The 22,810-nt window shown below is 32.5% G+C and overlaps 1 protein-coding gene across 1 annotated transcript in view; it reads left to right on the top strand.

The window, feature by feature from the left end:
- LOC140435052 (protein turtle homolog A-like) overlaps window positions 1-22,810 on the top strand; it is a 580,999-nt gene that overhangs the window by 299,569 nt on the left and 258,620 nt on the right. The window contains exon 2 of the mRNA XM_072523739.1: window positions 7,443-7,651. Within this exon, the coding sequence (XP_072379840.1) occupies window positions 7,443-7,651 (209 nt within the window). The remainder of the gene's footprint in view (window positions 1-7,442; window positions 7,652-22,810) is intronic.

Below are 22,810 nucleotides of genomic sequence, written 5' to 3' on the forward strand. Positions count from 1 at the left end.
ATTATTATATTTTATAATTTGAAATATATTAAGAGCAAACCAATATTATTTTTAATTTTTACATAGCATAACAACTCTCCGGGATATCTTGAAAATCTATTTAGATGGTCTATTTAGTAATTTTAATTTTATCTTTGGCGGATAAAATGAATCATAACAATATATATATATATATATATATATATATATATATATATATATATATATATATATATGTATTGTTTTGATTCTACTTATTTTCTTAATGTAATTATGCAAAATTATAATTGGGCTAGCTTAAATTAATAAGTAATCTCAGGATTTTAGAAATAAATGGAAATTTTTAATGATATAATAAATTGTTTAAACAAATACTCTCTGAAACGAGTATTTAATTTAATGTACAATATAAAAAAATACCGTAAGTTATTTAAAGATAGCAAATTACCCAGTATAGATACAAAATGAATTATTACTGCTTCTAAGAAATACTTTTAAAACACATAAAACACGTTAGAAATATAGGTGAACACCTTGGAATAATTTCTATATACGATGTCAGGATACAATTAATTGAGTACTTACAAACCATTGTCACTGATCACTGAATTTAATCTTTTACTTTAAAAAAAAAATTCACTTGCTACTTTTTAACTTTTACAGATGCCAAAAAAAGCTTTTGTTTAACGTAGACCGGAACTTTTTATTTTTTTCTAAGTCACCAACTGCTCCTATCTGCTATCTCGAACACACTGCTGTTTTTTTCATTTCCAAAATTTCTCCTCTAATGTAGCCCCCTTCTCTCAATGAACATTCTTTCCTTTTTATTGGTCAACACAAATATCCTTTGAATTTCCCGTAGTAATCATTTTACCTGTTCCTAGGAAATTCTACCCTCCGATTTCCAAATACTTGTTTTGCCTCTTAATATCTGCTAACAATCTCCACAAAATCCCATGCACTTTCACTCACAAATCGTTCTTAGAATAATAGAAATTTAAATTGTTTATACACGAAAAACTTAATACTGGGCAATTTCAATATGTACTAATTTTTTTTCAATAAAACCGACAAATACGTATTTTACATAATTGAATACAACAAACAAATAGTTGAAAAAATATTACTTTACCGTTTTACAAACTGGCAAATTTTATGTACACAAATTATTATACAGTTAGATATTTAGATTTCCCTTCTTCTTCTCTGAGAAGACCACTAGATCACTAGACCACTCTAGACCACTAGACATCCCCGTTCTTTTATATCTCTTTGTATCGACAATTTTCTTAAACGACCACGAGCACCCATCATCGGAATTTCATGGTACCCGTCATTGATAAAATCGACATAAATAAAGGACAATAAAATTCGACCATTCTTAATAAATAGAAATATGGTACAAATTCCTTGATGGTAGGTGGATATATCGGTGTTATGTCACCGATGTTGTTTAATGCCTACACTGAACCAGTTTTGAAATAGCGTTAAATAATCGCCTCGAAGGTGTTAAGATCGGTGGTGAAATTATTAACAACATCAGATACGCCGATGACACCGCAATAATGGCAGATAGCCTAGAAGTTCTTCAAACCCTGTTGAATGCTGTAAACAACGAATGCACTGAAAAGGGCTTAACAATCAACGCAAAAAAAAACAAAATGGATGGTGGTCGGAAAAATTAATATCGAAGACTCAGTACTAAGATTAGATAACAAAATCCTGGAAAGGGTGGAACACTTTAGATATCTGGGTAGCTGGATTGACTGCAGGGTTAAAAGTGACGAGGAAATTCGACAAGAATAGAACTCGCACGGAAAAACTTTATTAACTGGCCTTCTGTATTATGCAGTAGAAGTCTGTCGTTGACCACACGTCTAAGAGTATTGAAGTGCTACGTCTGGTCCACTTTGTTCTATAGATGTGAAACCTGGACAACAAAAATAAAAAATCTTAACAAATTAGAAGCGTTTGAGTTATGGTGTTACCGTCGCATGCTCAGAATCCCGTGGACAGCACACATATCTAACGAACGCGTGCTAGAGACCGTGCACAAAGAGCGAGCATTGATCAACATCATCAAAATGAGAAAGGTCCAATACTTCGGTCATAAAATGAGAAAACCTAAATATCGCTTACTCCGGTTAATCATTCAGGACAAAATCGAAGAAAAACGTTGGGTCGGAAGAAAACAACTGTCCTGGCTGCGTAACATTGGACAATGGACAGGTCGAACGTTTCATCTAGCTGCCGACCGAGAATAGTTTCATCAGCTTGTCAATATGACGATAGCCAACGCTTGAATACAAGCACGGCACACAAAGAAGAAGAAGGTGGATCCATAAAATTTATGTTTCAAGCTTGTAAGATCTGGTTCAATTTTAAACATTTTTGTGTTAACTGCTTATTGAAGTTTTTCTCCTTGGTGCGGCGTGATGAATCGATCGATTAATAAAAAGTTTATTGAATAATAAGCATAAGAATATTAACAAAACATGTGCTTACATCTAACAGTTGATAAGAAGTAACATAACCTAAATAACCAAAATTCTTCTCGTGTCCAATCTTTAATCCTACATTAGTTTAGGGGCTTACACTAACAGTGCGTATTAGGCACTGCGTAATACTCGATAGTTTTTTAATCGTGGTTTTAGTGTTGATTTGGAACTAACGAATATAGGTAAAAAAAAGGGAACACCTCTCTATCAAGAGAAAATAAATATAATTAACGAAAGTGAAGAAAGTGGTATAAGTACCAGGAAGTTGGACGAAAAATTTAAAGTATGCAAGAGTCAAGTGACCATTTTACTACAAAATAAAAGAGAGGTCGGAAATGTGTTTCAAGAAGATGGTAACGCTGAACCAAAAAGAAAAGATGTGTTTAATTGGTTTTGTAAGGCTCAAAACATAAACTTGTCGATATCTGAGCCTATATATCAAGCCAAACCCCTTAAAGTTGCGCAATATCTAGGACTAACTGACTTTAACGCATCAAATGGGTGGTTAGAAAGATTTTATCGTCGAAACAATAGCTATTATTTAAAATAATATGTGGCGAATCCACTGATGTTATTGTCGAAAACGTGAAATCTTGGAAAAGCAATCTATTTGACATTTCAAAGCATTATGCACCCGGGATAAAGACGATAAAGACGAGACGGGTCTGCAGTCAATGTGCAATACAACTTTAATGTGCACGAGTACAATTAACATCAAAGTAATGCGTTAAATATCTGAAAGTGACGCTATACCAATATGGCGGATGGGGGAGGCATATAGCCCAGAAAGCACCAAAGAGTGCGGCTGCGATGGGGAAGGTGGGAAGGGCCTTACACGGTGTTTCGTCATTCGTCTTTTACACGGCACCAGTCTGGAGTGGGGCGGTAGAGATACCAACCTACAAGGCGCTCATGATACGAGTAGACACAACGAGTCTGTTGCGAGTAGCATGCGCCTACAGGACTGTATCTGCAGCAGCCTTGTGAATCACGCGTTGGGTTCCTCTGCATGTGTTATCAGTACACATACACAGTACATTTCTATGAGAGAAGAGTGCATTTGACAACAGCCATAAAAAAAGCAGAAAGGATAAGATCAATGGAAAGATGGCAAGAAGAGTGGAACAAAACGGAAGATGTTGCTCGGTGGACTAAAATGCTGATCCCGAACCTAAGGGACTGGATGGACTGTGGTCACAGGTGACTGGATTACTTCCTAATGCAAGTGCTCACAAGACTAGGGTGTTTTAGAGCGTATCTTTATAGGTTCAGAAAGAGAGATGCAGATAAACCCCTATACTGCGAATACTTCGACACTGTTACTTACACAATGCTGGAGTGTAATAGATGGATAGTGGAGAGAAACAGAACGTATAGAGAAACAGGTATGAATCCTGTGAGTGTAAGAGAGATAATCGTGAAGATGGCGGATGGAATAGTATACACAATTACATCCGAGCAGTCATTAAAAACAGAAGAAGAAGAGAAACACCAGCCGAACTAACGACAGAGATAAGATTCAGATAAGGGAAGGGGGTGCTCCGAAAGTGTGCTCAGCCATACAGCAGCCATCCCACCTTCGGAGTACGGTGCGTGCAACAGTCGACTGCGCACAAGTAGAAAAGGGTGGTTTTAGTTGGTAGGCAGGATAGAAGGAAGGCATCCGTTTGCAGGACCCGATTCTAGATGACAAGTGTTAAGTGGAAAATAAACTGCAAAACAACGAATTGCAATTTTTGTTCTGTGCAAATATGGAAGGTGAAAAGGAGCAGTCATTTATCATAGACAAAAGTAAAAATTCTCGATATTTTAAGCAGCAGACATCGATAAGTTGCGGCGTAAATGGGTCTCCAATAAAAAAGCATATATGACAGTACAGATCATGACTACATGGCTCCACAAATTATTTGATACGATAATGAAACCGCGGAATAGAAAAGTGGTATTATTTCTGGATAATGCTACATCCCACTCCAATATTGCACTGGATAATGTTACACTGGAACTTATTTTGTTCCAATTAATACTACCTCACTTTACCCATTCTTGAACCAAAGGATTATCCACAATCTTAAAATGACCCTTTAGTATTACTACGATTACACGATAATTTTTCAGATCGACTTTTCTTACTTCCGGAATCACTTCTTCGATGAAACATTTGCTTGTCTGTTAGCAAAAATTGACCTTTTTTCTGTACTCATAATTCCAAACTACTATTTACCACAATATTTGTTTTGTGATATTGAAATATAACCTTAAAAAATATATGGTCACATGACAGCAACTGGATATATAGCAGTGTAATATAAAACAGGAGGACCATGTCCATAAATAAATAAAATCAAGAATAACATTCCTTACAAAACATCAGGATTTATAACGTTCAGGCACAATGCAAATTATTCTACGCATTAAAAAAATTATATGTGGAGACAACGAAATTTTTAATACTTTTGATTTTGAATACGTTTGTTATTAAGAAGAATCAAATAGAGTTAATATTTTCTTAAAAGTAGAAATTGTTAGCTGTATATATTTTAAACCCCACTTCCATTCTTCATCCCCGTTAGGCAGGCAATGTAAGTGTCTACGGATGGAAAATGAAAATATTATGCGAAATGGAAATGTAAACTAATGTTACAAGTCACTCTATTGTGAACAGGACATGTAGTAAACTTTGTTTCCTTTATTACCCCCAACATTTTGTTGAATTTTAAAAAGCAATTGTTATGTAAAGATGAAAGTTATTTACATAATATTACAAAACGAAACAGTCTGTTGTAGAATGTTTCATGCTCAAATTTCGCATTATAATTATGTTTAATATTTAATTTGTAAGCTAGAACGAACATACTATTTATTGAAATTGTGCAAATAGGCAAGTAGGTATAAATGGAACACGGTGTTTTAGAGACTATTTGAAAACACAATACACATGTTGACCAATATATACATCAAATATTTATACAAGAAATTATCTTTCAAATTATTCCGAAAAAGAGGAATTGGGAAAAAACGAATATCTTGGTTGACCAACTTCAGGAAATGGTTCTCCACAACAACAACTAAGTTAAAGATAAGTAAACAGAATAATTGTAGCTCAAATGATCGCAATATTCCAAACAAAGAAATAAATCAACACCAAAAGCAGAAGAAGGTAACATAATGAACTGTAATACTGTCTCTAGATATTAGTAATCTACCTGGATAAACATAAGCACGACGAAAATGCAAAAATGTAAAACCAAGAAACTTTATTCTTTCATAAGCTTTAGCCATAAACGATAATTATGATAATTTTAATGGAAATAAACAAATTTCAGATTGCGACTCTAGCTCTCTGTCAGTAAAAAGAAGTGAATCATTCTTAGCTATGAGTAGACTTAGAAAATTAGGATCAACAAGAACTGCGATAAATAAGAGAAAAGATAAAATACGATAATATACTATTCCGTATAAGCTTACATAGCTTTTGTAAGCAAAAGGAAATTCTGAAACAAACAAAAACAAAATGGTGCAGCTTCTAAGAACTCTCTGGACCTTAAATAATTCGTTCAACGAGAACAGAAAATACTTAGCTTTCCATAGGTAAAGCTGTTATTTTTAATATAACGTGGAGCGAACACACGAATAAATAAAGATATATAAGCTTTAAGGAAAACTTATTTCCCATAATCTCTAGCAATATATAGAAATCTTGATCAAGTAACGTAATGATATATGCGACATCCAATATCATAAAATAAGTCTGAAACATCCAAAATCGTACGTAGTTTGAAGCTCTGCATGTTCCAACCATACGTGTTTCTTGAACATTATTGAAATAAATACTTTGTTCAAAGGAAAAAGAATAGAATGCTTTTGAGCAAGAGGAATGTTGGTATTTACTAACATACTGCTAAAGTTAACACAGTCAACGCTTTTCTCTGAAAATAAATTTAAAAAATCCAACTCATTATCCAGATTGGTAATACCAGATGGCAACAATTTTATTACACAAGGAAATGGAAGACATTTTGTGTCTCAAATAATATGCAAGTCAGCTTGCATTTTACTAATGTTCCTGCTGAAATGAAATACAAATGCCTCTACTTGATGCAAACAAGAATAAGAAGAATACATTTTGATCATATTTACCCTGAATGCTAAATCTATAGGTGGGTGTAATACCACTCTATTAACTTTTGATCCAGTTATGGTCGCACTATCTAAGTTAATAGAATTTTGGCTCAAAACGTTAAGTTTTCGTTAGATCAAGTGTACCGCGAAGCTGTATCGGCAGCGTTATCATCAGACGCTACATTATGCAAATCAGGTAAAGAAAAGTCCTTGGACAAGGCTTGAATATTAGAATGGACATAGGTCCAGTGAGGTGTACATCATTCAGGAGAGATTCATCAAGGAGAGCCCCGTAAACGAACTCGCACTTGTGTCGACGACACTGCAACAGATGGAAGAGAATATGCAATACTGTAGTTAAAAAGGTTGGTACTTTTAGCCATAAGCAGGATTTGACTAATCTTGTTACCACTAGTTGTTTCAAATCATGAATTTTTGTATTACTATCTCAAATAAAAAGTACTAACCCTGCTGTTATGTTTATTGTCTATAATATATCTTAGACTAATTGTCCCGTTTTTCTTGTATTTATTTATATACTTATATGCGTTATACATTTGTATATGCTTACAGGTATAGTAGAGTTTATTTTTTGTAGAAATGAAATCGTTATGTGCGAACAATCAAATAAAAATTAGAAAATTTATAGTAGTGTTTCCAATAACAGCAAATCAACCTACCGAACTATAAAACTGCGAACTGTAAAGCTCTGAAACAATATTTTTCTAAAACAGATATATTTTCGTTTAAAATGCACCTCATACTCGCTTTTAAATTGAAAACAAAATTTCAGCACTACTTGTTTTCTTTTCACCGTCGCATTTACTATTTGTTTTGTTTCAGTTTCGATGTTAGAGGCAGGGCGTTCAATAAAGCGCTTCACTGGTCTGATTCGAAGATATTTGGACCTCGAGCTTATTTCGTCACTGTTTCCAAACCTGCAGCCTTAACACTTGATGGCGTTCAATTGGACGATGAAGGGGTTTACAGGTGTAGAGTGGATTTTAAAGTGTCCCCAACGCGGAATTTCGCAATTAACTTAACCGTTATAGGTAAGTCCTAAATAATTAATAATGTTAAAATGTGTTATTGCCACTTAAAAACAATTTGTTCGTTTTCATGTTTTTTTTATAGGATATTCTGAAAAATTTTAATATTTTTTTAAGTGTTTTTTATGCTAAATTTTATTGAGTTGTTCATGTTGCCTAGTATTTTCAGAAAATAATTTTATACCATTTATTTTGCCTGAAGGCTAAAATTTGCTGTAAAACAAGAAAAACTATGCAGTTTTTCAAAATAAGACGATAAAATTAATGTAGAAAACGTAATTTAAAATGGTAGAAGGTGACGCCCTTTTGGCTTTTTATCATTTATCAATTATCTGGTTAAAAAACATCAACAGATTAAAAAACTGATTTTTTATTTCGAAAGCAGTTTTCAAAACAAACGTTTGTACCTTCATTTTAACCATGAAATTATATTTCTATAACCAAATCGATTCAGTTCATAGTAACTACTAGAAGTATGTACCTACCTCGTAAATCAGTGAACCACTGTAAGAACGGTAAATTATTTTCTTTAACTCTACTATGGTCGCTAGTGATTGCCCATCTCATAGAAAAATTCATGGTCTGGGCTTATGCTAGTTGTAGTGGGTAAAGATAAGCATAACAGTACTATTATGATCGCATGCAAAGTACCTTAAGAGTAGTAATTACAACACTGGTTTTCTTAACTTATGTTAATTTCTTTTGGTTAGTTTTTTACTAATGGGTAAAAATTAACAATTGAACCCCTGACCATGAATAAAATAACATTATTGTTCTTAGCAACAAGTCAAGTGTCTCGTATTATTCTGAAAAAATTTACGTCAAATGCGCACAAATGAAAAAACAACTCAAAAAGGACAATAACAATGGTAAAACATCCAAAGACTTGTATAATAATCATGAGTGCAATGAGATTGGTACCATACAGGTAATGACAGATTTTTCCCACTACATATGGATGTAAAAAGGATCATTCTTGATAGCTGCAATAAAGAAATCCAGATACGTGTTTATGTGACTGAAAAAATACCTTAATTCAACCAAAAAAATTATTACATCTTTTATCCAAACTTAAGTAAGGACTAAATTCTACAACTTTTGGGACTGTAACAGCTTGAATCTGCAAAAAAACCCTTCAGGACCTGGCAAAGCACAACAGAGTAATATCGTTATATGTGTCAATACATAAAGCAATTGCTAGCAATGAAGAAAGTAATACTAGTACTAGACTGTACTAGTAATAGTAAGAGACAATATCTAAACTCTACTTCTAATATTTTCGTAATACCAAAGGTTGCATTTAAATGTGAAATATATGACACATAATTTCTACGGACTCTACAAAGTCGCGTAAGAGGTATGCCGACTGTTAACTCACATTTTGTTTATTTTAAATTAAATTGAATCACGTAATGTCTTGGTTATTACAATGTTATTTTAAAGCTTATGTTTTAATAGTCATATATAATATAAACTACAGATCTATCAGCTTGTTATCTTATTTATATAAGCTCTTTATTAGAATAATTATTAACAGACTGGAACATAAGCTGGATTTTCACCAACCATTAGAGCAGGCCGGATTTAGGAGTGGCTTTAGAACGAATGACCACCTACAAGTAATAAAATCCTTAATAGAGAAAGTTATAGAATACAACAAGCCATTTATATTAATATTTGTAGACTTTGAGAAAGCGTTTGACTCAGTCCAGCATAGCTCCATATTAAGAGCTCTTACAGAGTGCAGTATTGATCATAGGTACACAACTCTTCTTCGGAATATATATAATAGCGCAACAGCTGCAGTTAGAATGTATCATGGCAACACAAATACATTTCCCCTCGAGAGGGGTATTAGGCAAGGAGATACCATCTCTCCTAAGCTATTCATCGCTTTGTTACAGAGTGCTATGAGAAACAATAATTGGGAGAATATTGGAGTCAACATAAATGGAGAATTTCTGAACAACTTGAGATTTGTAGACGACATAGTCCTTATAGGTCCGTATAGGCAGACCGGGTAGATCATGCCTGTCAGCTTCTTCAAGACCTTCAGAGCTAGTGTACACGAGTTGAACCTAAAATTAATTTCTCCAACCACTGATGAAAATCAACTGAAAATATTTTAGCCCAAAATACTAAGGAAGATAGTTGGACCAACCCAATGCAGCGATGGTTTGTAGAGAATTAAAATGAACCATGAGCTGGATGAACTAATGCAGAGCGCAGATATTGTTAGATTTGTAAAGTCACAAAGACTAAACTGGCTTGGTCACCTAGAAAGAATGCTAGATAATCGAGCTGTAAAAGTAGTCCAGAGATATAAGCCCCAAAGAAACAGAACAAGAGAAAGACCTCGTCAAAGATAGATAGACGACGGCTACGTAGAGAGGAATCTTAAAACCATGAACATCAGGCAGTGGCGAGGAAAGTATCCGACAGGGATGGAAGAACATTGTTAAGCAGGCCAAGACTCACAAAGGGTTGTAGCGCCATTTGAAGAAGAAGACCAATGTCTTCATTTGGAAATGCTTCCTTACACTTTATAAGAGTAGCTCCTAGTGCTATGCCTGAAGCATTTGTCCTTAGAATAAACTTGTTTCCCTGTAATAAATTTGAAAATCATCATGGGGGTATTTGACAACGCATTCTTAAAATTAACAAATACTTTTTGGTATTCTGTTTTTCACTGAAATTTCACATTTTTCCTTGTTAATCTATTAAATAGTACAGCTATCTCTACAAAATGGTTTAGGTGTTTTCTATAATAAAAACGTTTATTTAAGAAAACCTTTATAAAAGGTATATATGTTATAAAAATGCCCTTTTGGGTTACATGACATAACGTTTTAAGTCTAATAAGTCCATCATCAGTGCAGTTACTAAGTATACATGTATGCAAAGTTGCTATCGAACACCCATAGAGACACCTTCTCTTAGGTTGGCAACCCCTGAGAGTCTTACATTGCCATGATGTAAATATGTTTATAACTAAAACTTAATTTAAATTTATTAACAGATATGTATTCATTTACAAAAATAACAACATTTTAAGGATTTTATCCATATATTTAGTGACTTCACTTATGTATACCTGGTAACTGCACTGATAATGAACTTATTAGTCCGAAAACGTTCGGTGATGTAACTTGAAAGGGCATTTTTAGAATGCTATATTCCTTTTATAAAGGTTTTTTAAAGAAAATTTTCATAATTTATGATCTACAGCCGACTATAGGAATTTCATTTTCCTTGTGGATTTTCTATAATAATTCGCAAATAATACGTTTTGTTTATTTTGCATTCTGCAGTGTAGAATGCAAAATCTGTTCCATTGCAATTTTTCTGAATTTTGCACTATAGGTACTCTTACTTTAGATTCAATGTCCTAAGTATAAGAGGTATAAAAGTTCTTTCTTTACAAACTCGGAAAGAGTTCTTTCTTCACAAACTCACTTTCATTCGGATTTAATTTCAGATTTACTTTTCTCAATCTTTCTAGTATCTTTACTAAGTTTTGGTTATGATGTTTTAGACTGTTGCTAAATACTATCAACTGTTATCAATACAGTTCAATCAACGTATACAGTTTACACCTGCTATCGGAAACCAGAATCCAGTGAGCCGCAGGCGGTCCGCAAAGCTCTTGTTTGCTACCAAACAAAACAAAATTACCTTTCTACAAATCTACTTACCTCTGCAAATATAAATATTAATACCAAAACTACAATCAATGATAGTAATACCCACAAAAACGACTACGAGCGTAACTTACGGTTCCTTAGTCGTATTTACCTTATTATATTTACGTATGTATTTATAACGTAAAGACCAGAGAAATTACCAAATAAAAAGCCTTTTTCTTGACGCTCTTTGGTACAGGTGTCTAACTGTCATCGAATGCCATAGTCTGTGGACTAGTACGCATTTCGATGCGCATCGCCCCGCCTCGAATTTTCCCATTGGCTCTTGACCTGGAAATCCCTATTTATCGCTCGAACAGCGCATATAATTATTGGCGATTTTCAGGTCAGCCAGGTCAGTCCCTCACGGGCTCTCCGAGAGCTTAGTGCTCTCGGGGCTCTGCTTCCTGCATTTATTTTCCATACTCTGTGGCTGAGAATTGTTTCAACTTAACTTGGTGTTTTTATTTCAACAAAGAAATTGTCATGTAAGAAATATCTTGCCTTGAAAAAGGCAAGACACCGAAGATAAATATTTTCCAAGTCCATAACCCGAAAATGGACTTAAGTAGAGGAGCTCTCGACAGTATATTCGAAGCCCTCTACAGAGCACCCGGAGACACCGACCGAAGGTGGTTAGACCCTTATTTGTTCCCCCCGAGGTGACATGGCGCCCAACGTGGGGCGATGTGCATCGAAATGCGTACTAGTCCACAGACTATGGCATTCGATGACATAACAACTGCTTTTAATAAACTTGGTGATAACAATATGTAATAAACAAAATATGCAAAACATGTCATTTTTTACTTATAAACAATATACAAACCTGTAAGATTGATATTTGATTTTATATACTAAAAGTGAATGAGAAGACCGGTAAATTATATGAAAATGTAGCACAATTTTACTGAAAAAGCATAGAAAATCCTTTAAAATAAGAACTTTGTTAAGTTATTTTTGTTAATTTTTTGCCTAATTATTACAAAGATGGCTTCAAAAGTCGATTTCTTGTAAATCATTAATAACTTTTTGAAAATAACACAAAAAACTTTAATTTGGCGTGATAATAGGAGCAATATCATATATAATCAGCTATACAAATTTCAAGAAGTTTCTCTAACAATTATTGCAAAAGAACACTTCCACATTTAATTTATTATCACCACAGCTGTTTCGCCAGAATGCCTTTCTCAAGTTTAACAACCGGATAGCAGAACACAAAAGGGCTTTCAATAATAGAAAAACAGATTCTAAGTACATACTTCGTCTTCCAGATTATAATAATTCTTTTAATAATCAATTTTAAATTTTTCATATTCAAAATAATGGCCTTAGGACATCATTATTATAATCTGTGGAAATTAACAAATTAAAAAATGTAGATATAATTGTGAACGACCAACTTGAGACAAATAGTTCTCCCATCCAGATCTTATTCGGTTAAAGACTATAAAATGTTAGACGCATAACAAAAATAGCTCAATTGAGAGAAGCGCTCTGACAAAACAGTTGTAGTGGTAATAAATTTTGTGGAAGTGTTAAAAACAAAAGGTTTCAGTGTTATATTGCTAGATAAAATAAACTTCTATCAAGTAACGGTGAATCTATCACTTCACTATCAAGTTGAATCTATCACTTAAATGTTCTATATTGTAAAATAGGCATAAAACGTATCGTGATTTTAAGCTTATAAAAATTTAAAATAACTCAGACGTATTAACATATAAGAACTTAATTTTGTTTAATCGAAATGTTGGCATTTTCACACGAATTAAAAGAAAATGCAATATCCTACGATCCTTAGAAATCTAAAAACCCTTATTTTAAAAAATTTTTCAGGCTTTTTCGGTGAAATTGTATCACTTTTCTATATAATTTACCGGTATTCAGTTTTAGCCTTTAAAATCAAATAGTGATTTTAAATTGTTTATATATTCTTTATAAGCAAAAATTGTCGTTTATTCTTCTGTATATTTTGTTGCTATCTTTCGTTTTTGAAGAAGGATGAATTTAAAAATCATCCAGTCCTTTGGAAGCGGTTCTATTTTATATGTGTCATTTAATAAATACGTTAATTTATTAACTGACGTTTTGCTGAGGTGTTTGAAGTTTTCTGCTACTAGAGAGTCTTCTCCAGGATCTTTTTTGCACTTTATTTTTTTTATAGTCCTTCTACCGTCAATGTGGGAAGCTGGTCTCCTTTTTCTATAGGTCTACTTATCTGGTCTATTGTCTTCTAATAATTCTCATAGGTATCTTCCTCAAATGTGTTTTTTAGGGTTGTTATTTTAGTTTTTCGTTATAGTCATTTTTGGGCGTCACGTTTGGACACGTCTTTTATTTTTCGATTCGTTTTATTGTTCTTGCTGAAGTTGTTCTACCTCTTTACACCTGTCGTTCAGCCATTGTTCCTTTGATACCTACATGTATTTCTCAATTTCCTTGTTGAGACTTAAATATGCCTGGCAATTTTTGTTTTTTTCTTGGCGTTATTCATTCATCAGTTTCAAGATCTTTATCCAGAACCTTCTTTCGATGGAATTTTGCCTTCTTGTTTGACCTTCTCCTGTTTCTATAAGTTTTTTTTAAAACTTGTCCATGTGTTCTCGATATCTCTTTTTGCTTCTCTTGTGGTTTCATGTGCATCTGCTTGTCTTTTTATCTCCAGCTGGTCATCTACATACTGCCTATACTGTTCTATTTATTTATTCATCATGTGTTAATATTAACTTATATAAGTTTTTATAAGGCATACTTTTTATAAGTTTATGGTATAAGATTAGGATCTAGTATATATATATATATATATATATATATATATATATATATATATATACACTTTAACATTTGCAGCCCCTTAAGCGGGGTTAGCATCATCCCTAAAATCTTAAATGAAAAGGGGGGTCGAATGATCCATTATTTGAAAGGTCTTTCAACTCCCTTTATAATGATGTAAAATTCATGTATTCAATTCAGTAGTTTTGGAGATTTATTGATTTAAAGTTTAAAGTAGACTTTAATAGGTACATCAAATTAGTTTGTACTTCTTTTAGAAGAAATTTGAGTAAAAGCATTTTCTTGATAAGTAAATGCTTTTATTTACTACGCACATGGTTTATCAATAATAAAAATAGCAATTGAAGTGTCCTTTGTGACAAAAAAATTTGTTTCTTGAAGAAAGATAAGTAGAGAATGCCACGTACTTATTTTAAATAGGAAATAGTACATTAGTTTGCGATTGATTTGACCAATCTTTGTTGTTAAAATATCATTTATTGCTTTATACATAAATTAACCATGGTATATTCCACGGCAGAAAGGGTTGAAATTATTGAAATATTTTTCGGAAATAATCAGTGCGCTAATAGAACAGCACAAATTTTTAATGAGCGACATGAGAACAATAATGTGCACCGAAAATATGTTCTAGAACTTATAGCTAAATTTCGGGAAACTGGATCAGTCGCCAATAAAAAACGTAATATTGAAAATCCTATAAGGAACGAAGCAACAGAAGTGGGGGTTTTAGGGCAAGTTATTGTAGATCCTACATTAAGTACCCGCAAATTGCAAACTTCGTGTGATGTTAGTCGACGTACTATCCAACGGATTCTAAAGGCCCATAATTTTCATCCGTATAAAATTCACCTTGTACAAGAACTTAATGAAGACGATTTTGATAAGCGATTAGAATTTTGTGAAGTTATGAGTGAACGAATTACAAACGATGAACAATTTTTATTTAACATTTGCTTTTCCGACGAATGTTCCTATTTTTAAATGGCGAAGTAAATCGTCATAATTGTCGATATTGGTCGGACTCTAATCCCAGAATTTACCATGAGGTACACACACAGCAGCCACAAAAATTAAATGTTTGGGCTGGCATTTTTGGCGATCATTTGGTTGGTCCTTTTTTCTTACCTGGAAATTTGACTGGTGAAATGTATTTGGAATTACTGCAAAATGCCATAGATCCTGCGCTAACAGATATAATTGAAAATCAGAATGATGGTCGATTCGTTGAGAATATGTTGATGTTCCAACAGGATGGTGCCCCACCACATTACGCATTAAGAGTTCGGCATTATTTAGATCAGACCTTTCCAGGTCAATGGATTGGTAGAAGAGGTGCCGTTGAATGGCCCCCAAGATCGCCAGATTTATCACCTTTGGATTTCTTTTTGTGGGGTTACTTAAAAAGCAAAATCTATGCTACTCAGCCAACATCCTTAGAAGATTTACGACAAAGAATTGTGAATGAGTGCCATCAAATTACTCCTCAAATATTGCAAAATGTCCGGCAACGTTTTCAGCAAAATCTTTATTATTGCATGGAAAGTAATGGTGGTCATTTTCAACATTTACTCGGCTGACAGGTCAGTTCATTCTTTATTTTTTAACAACTTTGCTGCTATGTATTGATCTCCTCTTACGATGATGTATTTAAACTTTAAATCAATAAATCTCCAAAACTACTGAATTGAAGTACATGAATTTTACATCATTGTAAAGGGAGTTGAAAGACCTTTTAAATGATGGATCATTCGACCCCCCTTTCTATTTAAGATTTTAGGGATGGTGCCACCCCCGCTTAGGGGGCTGCAAATGTTAATGTGATTTTATGCCAATTTTGTTTTCCCTCGATAACAAAATCGACGGGTCCAAGCGTTTTTTTTAAAAAGGAATCATCTGCCAGTAAATGCATCTGTTTCGTTTTCGGTGCGCCACCCTGTATATACATACATATATATATATATATATATATATATATATATATATATATATATATATATATATATATATATATATATATACATATATATATATATATATATATATATATATATATATATATATATATATATATATATATATATATATATATATATATATATATATATATATATATATATATATATATATATATATATATATATATATATATATATATATATATATATATATATATATATATATATATATATATATATATATATATATATATATATATATATATATATATATATATATATATATATATATATATATATATATATATATATATATATATATATATATATATATATATATATATATATATATATATATATATATATATATATATATATATATATATATATATATATATATATATATATATATATATATATATATATATATATATATATATATATATATATATATATATATATATATATATATATATATATATATATATATATATATATATATGTTCGGAAAGATTTCCGCGGTTAGTACAATTAAACTTAGAGCTAAGATTAATATTATTATAAAAATTAATATTAAACTCACCAGTCTTCCGGGTTGAACCGCGTCGATATCCATTTTGCCGAGCTTTCGACATCCTCTCTGATGTCTTCTTCAGGGCTTCCGAGGTCTCAGTCTCCCGAGCCCCCAGACACTACTACACTCACTAGTCACTTCTAGTTCACTCACTAGTTCACTACTACGACTGGGACCAGGGGACGGTTCATTTATACCGTCGATGGTGACGTGGCCTAGGTGGGGGTTAGGGTGGGGATTGGCGCGAGAGTTGGCGCGAACATTTCCGACAGTGGGATTTTGATTCGAAGATGGAGGGGGCGATATTTTGTTTATGAGAGGTCTCCATGTAGAAGGTAACCGTATGGCGTCATCTCTTTTATTAAGGGAATTTGGTCTTTTTTCTATTTCTATGGCTTCTCGGATAATTCTTGGTTTATAAAAGCGGATGGGGGCTATGGTTCTGGAGTTTTCGAAATCAATTTTGTGACCTGTATGAAGATGGTGTTGACCGAGAGCTGAAATTGAATCGGAATTGCGAACAGAAATGGAATGTTCATAAATCCTATTTTGAATTCTACGATTTGTTTGGCCTATATAGGATCGGGGACAGTCTGCACAAGGAATTTCATAAACTCCGTGCTGTTCGTTTGGAATATTGTCTTTGATTGATCGAACAAGAGATGAAAGTTTTTGTTGGGGGGTAAATATTGTTTTTATTCCTCTTGGTTTAAGAATTTTGTCGATTTTGTCAGTGACACCTTTGATGTAAGGAAGAAACGCTTTCGTATGATAAGGGTCTGAGTCTTTGGATTGAGATTGAGTGGGAGATTGATGTCTGTGGATGCTCCTATTGATGTGATTTTCGCGGTAGCCATTTTGGATGAGGGCTTGTTTTAAACAAGAAAGCTCAGCGGATCTACTTGCATCATCGGAAAGGCGTATTGATCTGGAAGCCCTGAAGAAGACATCAGAGAGGATGTCGAAAGCTCGGCAAAATGGATATCGACGCGGTTCAACCCGGAAGACTGGTGAGTTTAATATTAATTTTTATAATAATATTAATCTTAGCTCTAAGTTTAATATATATATATATATATATATATATATATATATATATATATATATATATATATACATATATGTATATATATATATATATATGTATATATATATGTATATATATATATATATATATTAATCAGCTTAAGTTGACAGTACATTGGTTAACATAATAACAGCACATTTTATAGATAATATTAAAGACTGATCAGTTTCCATAATTTTCGCCAATTCTGTTGTCCCCCTTTTTGTATGACCTTTAATTTCCAGTTTCTGGAATAACTTAAGTGTCCGTATATGTAGCACATTATTCCGTGGATACGAATAGATAATTTACTGTTTTTTATTAATTCTACAGTTAATCTATCTATGCCAAGCGATATTCCTCTATTTTTTTTTTATCCTTTGTATAAAACCTATAGCTTCTTCCAATTGTTGTGCTGTGTAGATTATTTCAAACTCTAGCTCTTGTTTACTATCTATTTCATTTTTTAAGGATTTCCACATTCTTACTAGTCATACCTCAGATTTTATTTTTATAAATTGTTTTTTTTTGAAAAGAACTTTTGCGTGTGTTGTTTGGCTTCTTCGTAAAATTTTCTGGTGCCTCTTCTACTCTTATGGTGTGTAATTTGTTGTATTTTCTTCTATAACATTTTTCTCTTTTTAATTTTGCATGGTTTTTTGCTTTTTTTTTTTCTACTTACTTTTCTACATAATCAAGAATTGATTTATAAATATTTTTGCATGGTTGCAATTTGATTGTTTATTGCTAGCCCGCATTCTTGTCTTAACCCGTTTCGTTTCTATTTCTTGTATTTTTTTTATTGGAATTTCTTTCTTGTATTTTTAACTATTATTTTACTTATTTACATTCACTTTTTAACATATTTTGTTCTCCTCTTTTAATCAGATTATGTTAAATTATCTGCTAGTACCTACTTAATTTCCTTTTCCTAAATTGCTGATTCCTGATTGCCAAAAATAAGTTTTTTTTGGCATGGACCTACATATATTTTTTTTATTTATTATCTATTACTCATATAGGTAAAAACTAATACTTTTCGTTATCTAAAGTGTAAATTGCGTTAAATATGTAGCAGGTATTTAACACCGATGATAGAATCAGGTACAAACCGAAACTGATCCAATTTTTCACGTGCACAAACAACTCTCGTGACTAAAATCTATTAAAACAAGAAAGAAAAAGATCATAACGATTTATGCGACAAGTCGCTAAATGTTAGTTTTTTACGCCCTAGATTTAAAGATTATCTACAGTATTTAAGATTCCGATTCATGTTACATGACCATTGTTTGTCAAGGTCATGGATATTTCTATAAACGGGTATAAAATATACGAATATTAAGGTAATACGTCTGGAGCAAAAATATATGCCAATATTTCGTAGCTGTTCGTTTACAAATATAATAAACTCTAAAACAGTTGATATTTAGTTAAAAAATATACGATTCTGCTATTGATAAAAATGTATAAACGTTATTTCCGACTGTTTCACTTTATTGTGACAACAAAACAAATATCGTTGTTTTCACCAAAAATAAAAATGCAATAGTGTACGTTATTAAAACCGCCAATTACCTTGCGAATCGTCAAAGCTTTTAGACCAGTCTGGTTATGCAATAATATAAAAAATTACTCACCCGTATTTTTACACGTAACAATTTGATTTTTTGTCTTTAAGTTTTTTCCTTTATATTTTATACAAATATAATTTATATCATTTTTTTATATTAAGAATATCTTTATTTTCCCGTTTTTTAAATTAAAATTGATAAATAATTTACGGAGATATTTGCAAGAAAGCAGTTTTTTTGCACTAATTTATAAATTTTATTAATTTTTTTATTAACAAAATAAAATGTTATTAATACATTTGAACATCGAGGAATTACCGTCTTTTAAATTTCCCCCCGATTGGTCAAATAGTTTAAAAGCTATTTAATTTATTTTTCCCTGAGGCTAAATATTTAAACTATTGAACTTGCTCTATTAATGATGCTAGACACATTTAGCAAATTTCGTAGGATTTTTTAAGACTCAAACTATCTCAGAAGTTAAATGCATATTGCGTTTTCATCAAAATAATTTACAAAATAAACGTTTGAAAAAGGAGTATATTTTTTACTTATAAACAATTGTAATAACTTTTATATTTTTCAAGTTACAGACTTGTACGTAGAACCATTGGATAGCTGGTAAAAAAACTCACATTTAAAAAAAAACCTATGACCAATAGGAACGAAGTTAGGGACTATTTTTTTTTAAATCATATCTCCATTGTTTATAAACATCAAGAAGTAAAATTTTCACAAATTTTTAATGAAAATCTAAACTTTATATTGAAACTTACAGCTAATAAATATATAAAAAATATATATTAATATATCAAATAGCTATAAAATTCATCGAATTTTTCGAAACTTACAGCCCTTCGAAATAAAGGTACTCTCGAAAGATCGACATAGGAAAATGGAGGGGATAACTGTGGAGGGGGTAACCGGAAAATCAACATATATTTTTTTTCATTTTATATCAATGACATAATAATAATACTTAGACTCTTACACCAAATTAAAAAAAAAGTAAGTTTTTACGATGTATTTCAAATGGACTCAATTTTTTCAGTGGAAGCCGAGATAATGTAAATTTTTCTAGGAGGATTCTAGTAGGTGTGCGCTGAGTTGTATTTGAAGTATCGGCAAAAAATATTGTTAAATATTTTTCGGATAAAGTACTATGCTACCAAATACGGATACCTTCTTATATAAACTGATTTGAAGAATAGCTAGTCTAAATCTTTCTATCTTCTTACTTAGTTACCATACATAATACTTGCTGCATGTTAGATAATATTTGTTAAAAAACGTGGTTCTAAAAGCAAAAGAAAAAATCACAGAACATTTTCTTAAATATTTTGTAAAAACATCTTTTACCAAAATAGAACATTAAAACAGATTTTTAATTCTTGTATAACAGATATGATATAAGCATATAGCATCAAAAACCAAAATGATCAATCTTATTTGCCTTGACCCACGATTAGTTTACCGTGAGATATATTTGCTATAAAAATTATCGTAGAACTATTTATTGCTTACTATGCACGTTTACAGAACTGAGTTTCTTTCGATACTACTAAAAATACATTACAAATGCCTAACAGATACCCCTAGTAGAGGGGAGGGAGTTACTAAGAACTATATAATTTTACCTTGAGTAAAAACGTAAATTACAAAGTCATTCATATTGTCCTTATCAGAATTATTTACAGTCGCCGCAAATGCGGCAACAATAGCCAATGGATTTGCCGGGTACATACTTTCTAAAGGAAAGAGTTAAAATGAACAAATTTTCCCCAGAAATATGTAAAACTAATAAATATTTTAATCTTTTAATAGATTTCTGGAAACTAGAATTTACCCAAAACTTTAAAAATTACAACTATGAATATAAATAAAATAAAATCAAAAAATAATATAATCTAAATTTTAATGAGACAGAACATTATTTTTTCTTTTACATAGGGGGAGGCGTATTATGCACCAAAAAGCACAAATGCTTGATTTTCTCTTTAAAATCCAACCTTTTTCTCTCTGCCAATCAATGCGTTCGGCCTCACCATTATTTGATAAAGTCCGTCAAAAAATTTGGTAGTTTGAACAAAGACAGACTTTTACAGAGAAAAAATAGGCATTGGTGCCTTCTGCTGCTGAGGCAGACCTGTAGGCTACTACGAAATCAAATAGGTTATCTTGTCAACATAAGAAATCGATATTCTACAATAATAACCAACTCTCCAAGGATGTTCAACAGGACAACACATATGAGGAAACGGAATTTAAAATAAACAAATCCTTAAGAAAAATAAAAGAAGATAATGCAAAAGCATAATCTAACTGCTGACTACAAATAAAAAAAAATCAATATGCTCCTTTCTCTATTGAAAAAACTGTCAAATTACTGAAAGGAAAAAGAAAACCTTGGATGACAGCAAAAATTCTTGAGCTAATGAAAGAACGAAAAAATTTAAAGCAAAAAATCGGAATAAAAACATATCAATTCAGGGAATCATTAGAAAGAAAATTCGAGAAATAAAATCTGTCGCAGTTTGCATCTGTCGGATTGCAAACTTTCCGACAGATGCAAACAAATATAATATATTTAAAGATGTGATACCTTTAACTTAAAAAAAAATTAAATAAATGACAGGTTCTAGACTTACTTTACTTTTTCATGTACAAGAGTGATCATTTCAAGTGTTCGGCCTAGAATCGGGCACCGTTTATTGCCTTGTTGTTATCGTTCCACAGGTCGTTCATCGTGTATGAAAACCGGCATTGGTTGCACTGGAGCAGGTGGTCTATGTCCTGTCGTTAGCCGTACGTACATAAGGTGTCATTTTCGTCGAGCTCGCCTCATCTTGCTCTGTTGGTCTTCACCGCGACTAGGCCCTTTCTCATTTGGCTTAGTATTGCCCATGCCCTTCAGTTGCAGTTTAAACCAGTCGGTGTGTTTGGTTTTGGGCGATAGCAGTTTGAAAGTTTCACGGGAATGCCACTGAGAAAAAACGTGCCTGGAGTTCAGCCGCAAGTCATCGTATGAGTGCTCTTCCACACCGAACATCACATGCATATCGTCAAATGACTACCTGAAGCGCTCGGTGTACTCCGTGGTTCGTCTTTACAGGTCTGGTCGGTCGATTTCCGCATACTGATATAGTTTCTCTGGTTGATTTTAAATACCCTGTTGCTATTCGGTATGCTATTCGTCCACTCTTAACGTGTGCCGATCCACCCCAGACAGGGCATGAATACTTCTCCGTGGAGAAGCTAAGAGCCTTGGCTGTAGTTAGGAGCACGTTCGGCTAAGCGCTCTATTTAGAATAGCGGAGTTGCGTTGTTACGGGATCCTACCTTTAGAGCGGTCTTTTAGCAGTGTGTTTTATATGTCAATATTTTGCCTAACTTTACTCCAAAGTATACTGGATGCTTCGCGTGTTCCAGTTGGTGTCCATTCCATCTGTTCTTTACCTTTCTTTTTCTTCTCTCGATCTTAGGTGAAAAAAGTAGACTTGGGTTTTGG

This window comes from Diabrotica undecimpunctata, chromosome 2, assembly GCF_040954645.1.
Source record: "Diabrotica undecimpunctata isolate CICGRU chromosome 2, icDiaUnde3, whole genome shotgun sequence".
Classification (NCBI taxonomy): domain Eukaryota; kingdom Metazoa; phylum Arthropoda; class Insecta; order Coleoptera; family Chrysomelidae; genus Diabrotica; species Diabrotica undecimpunctata.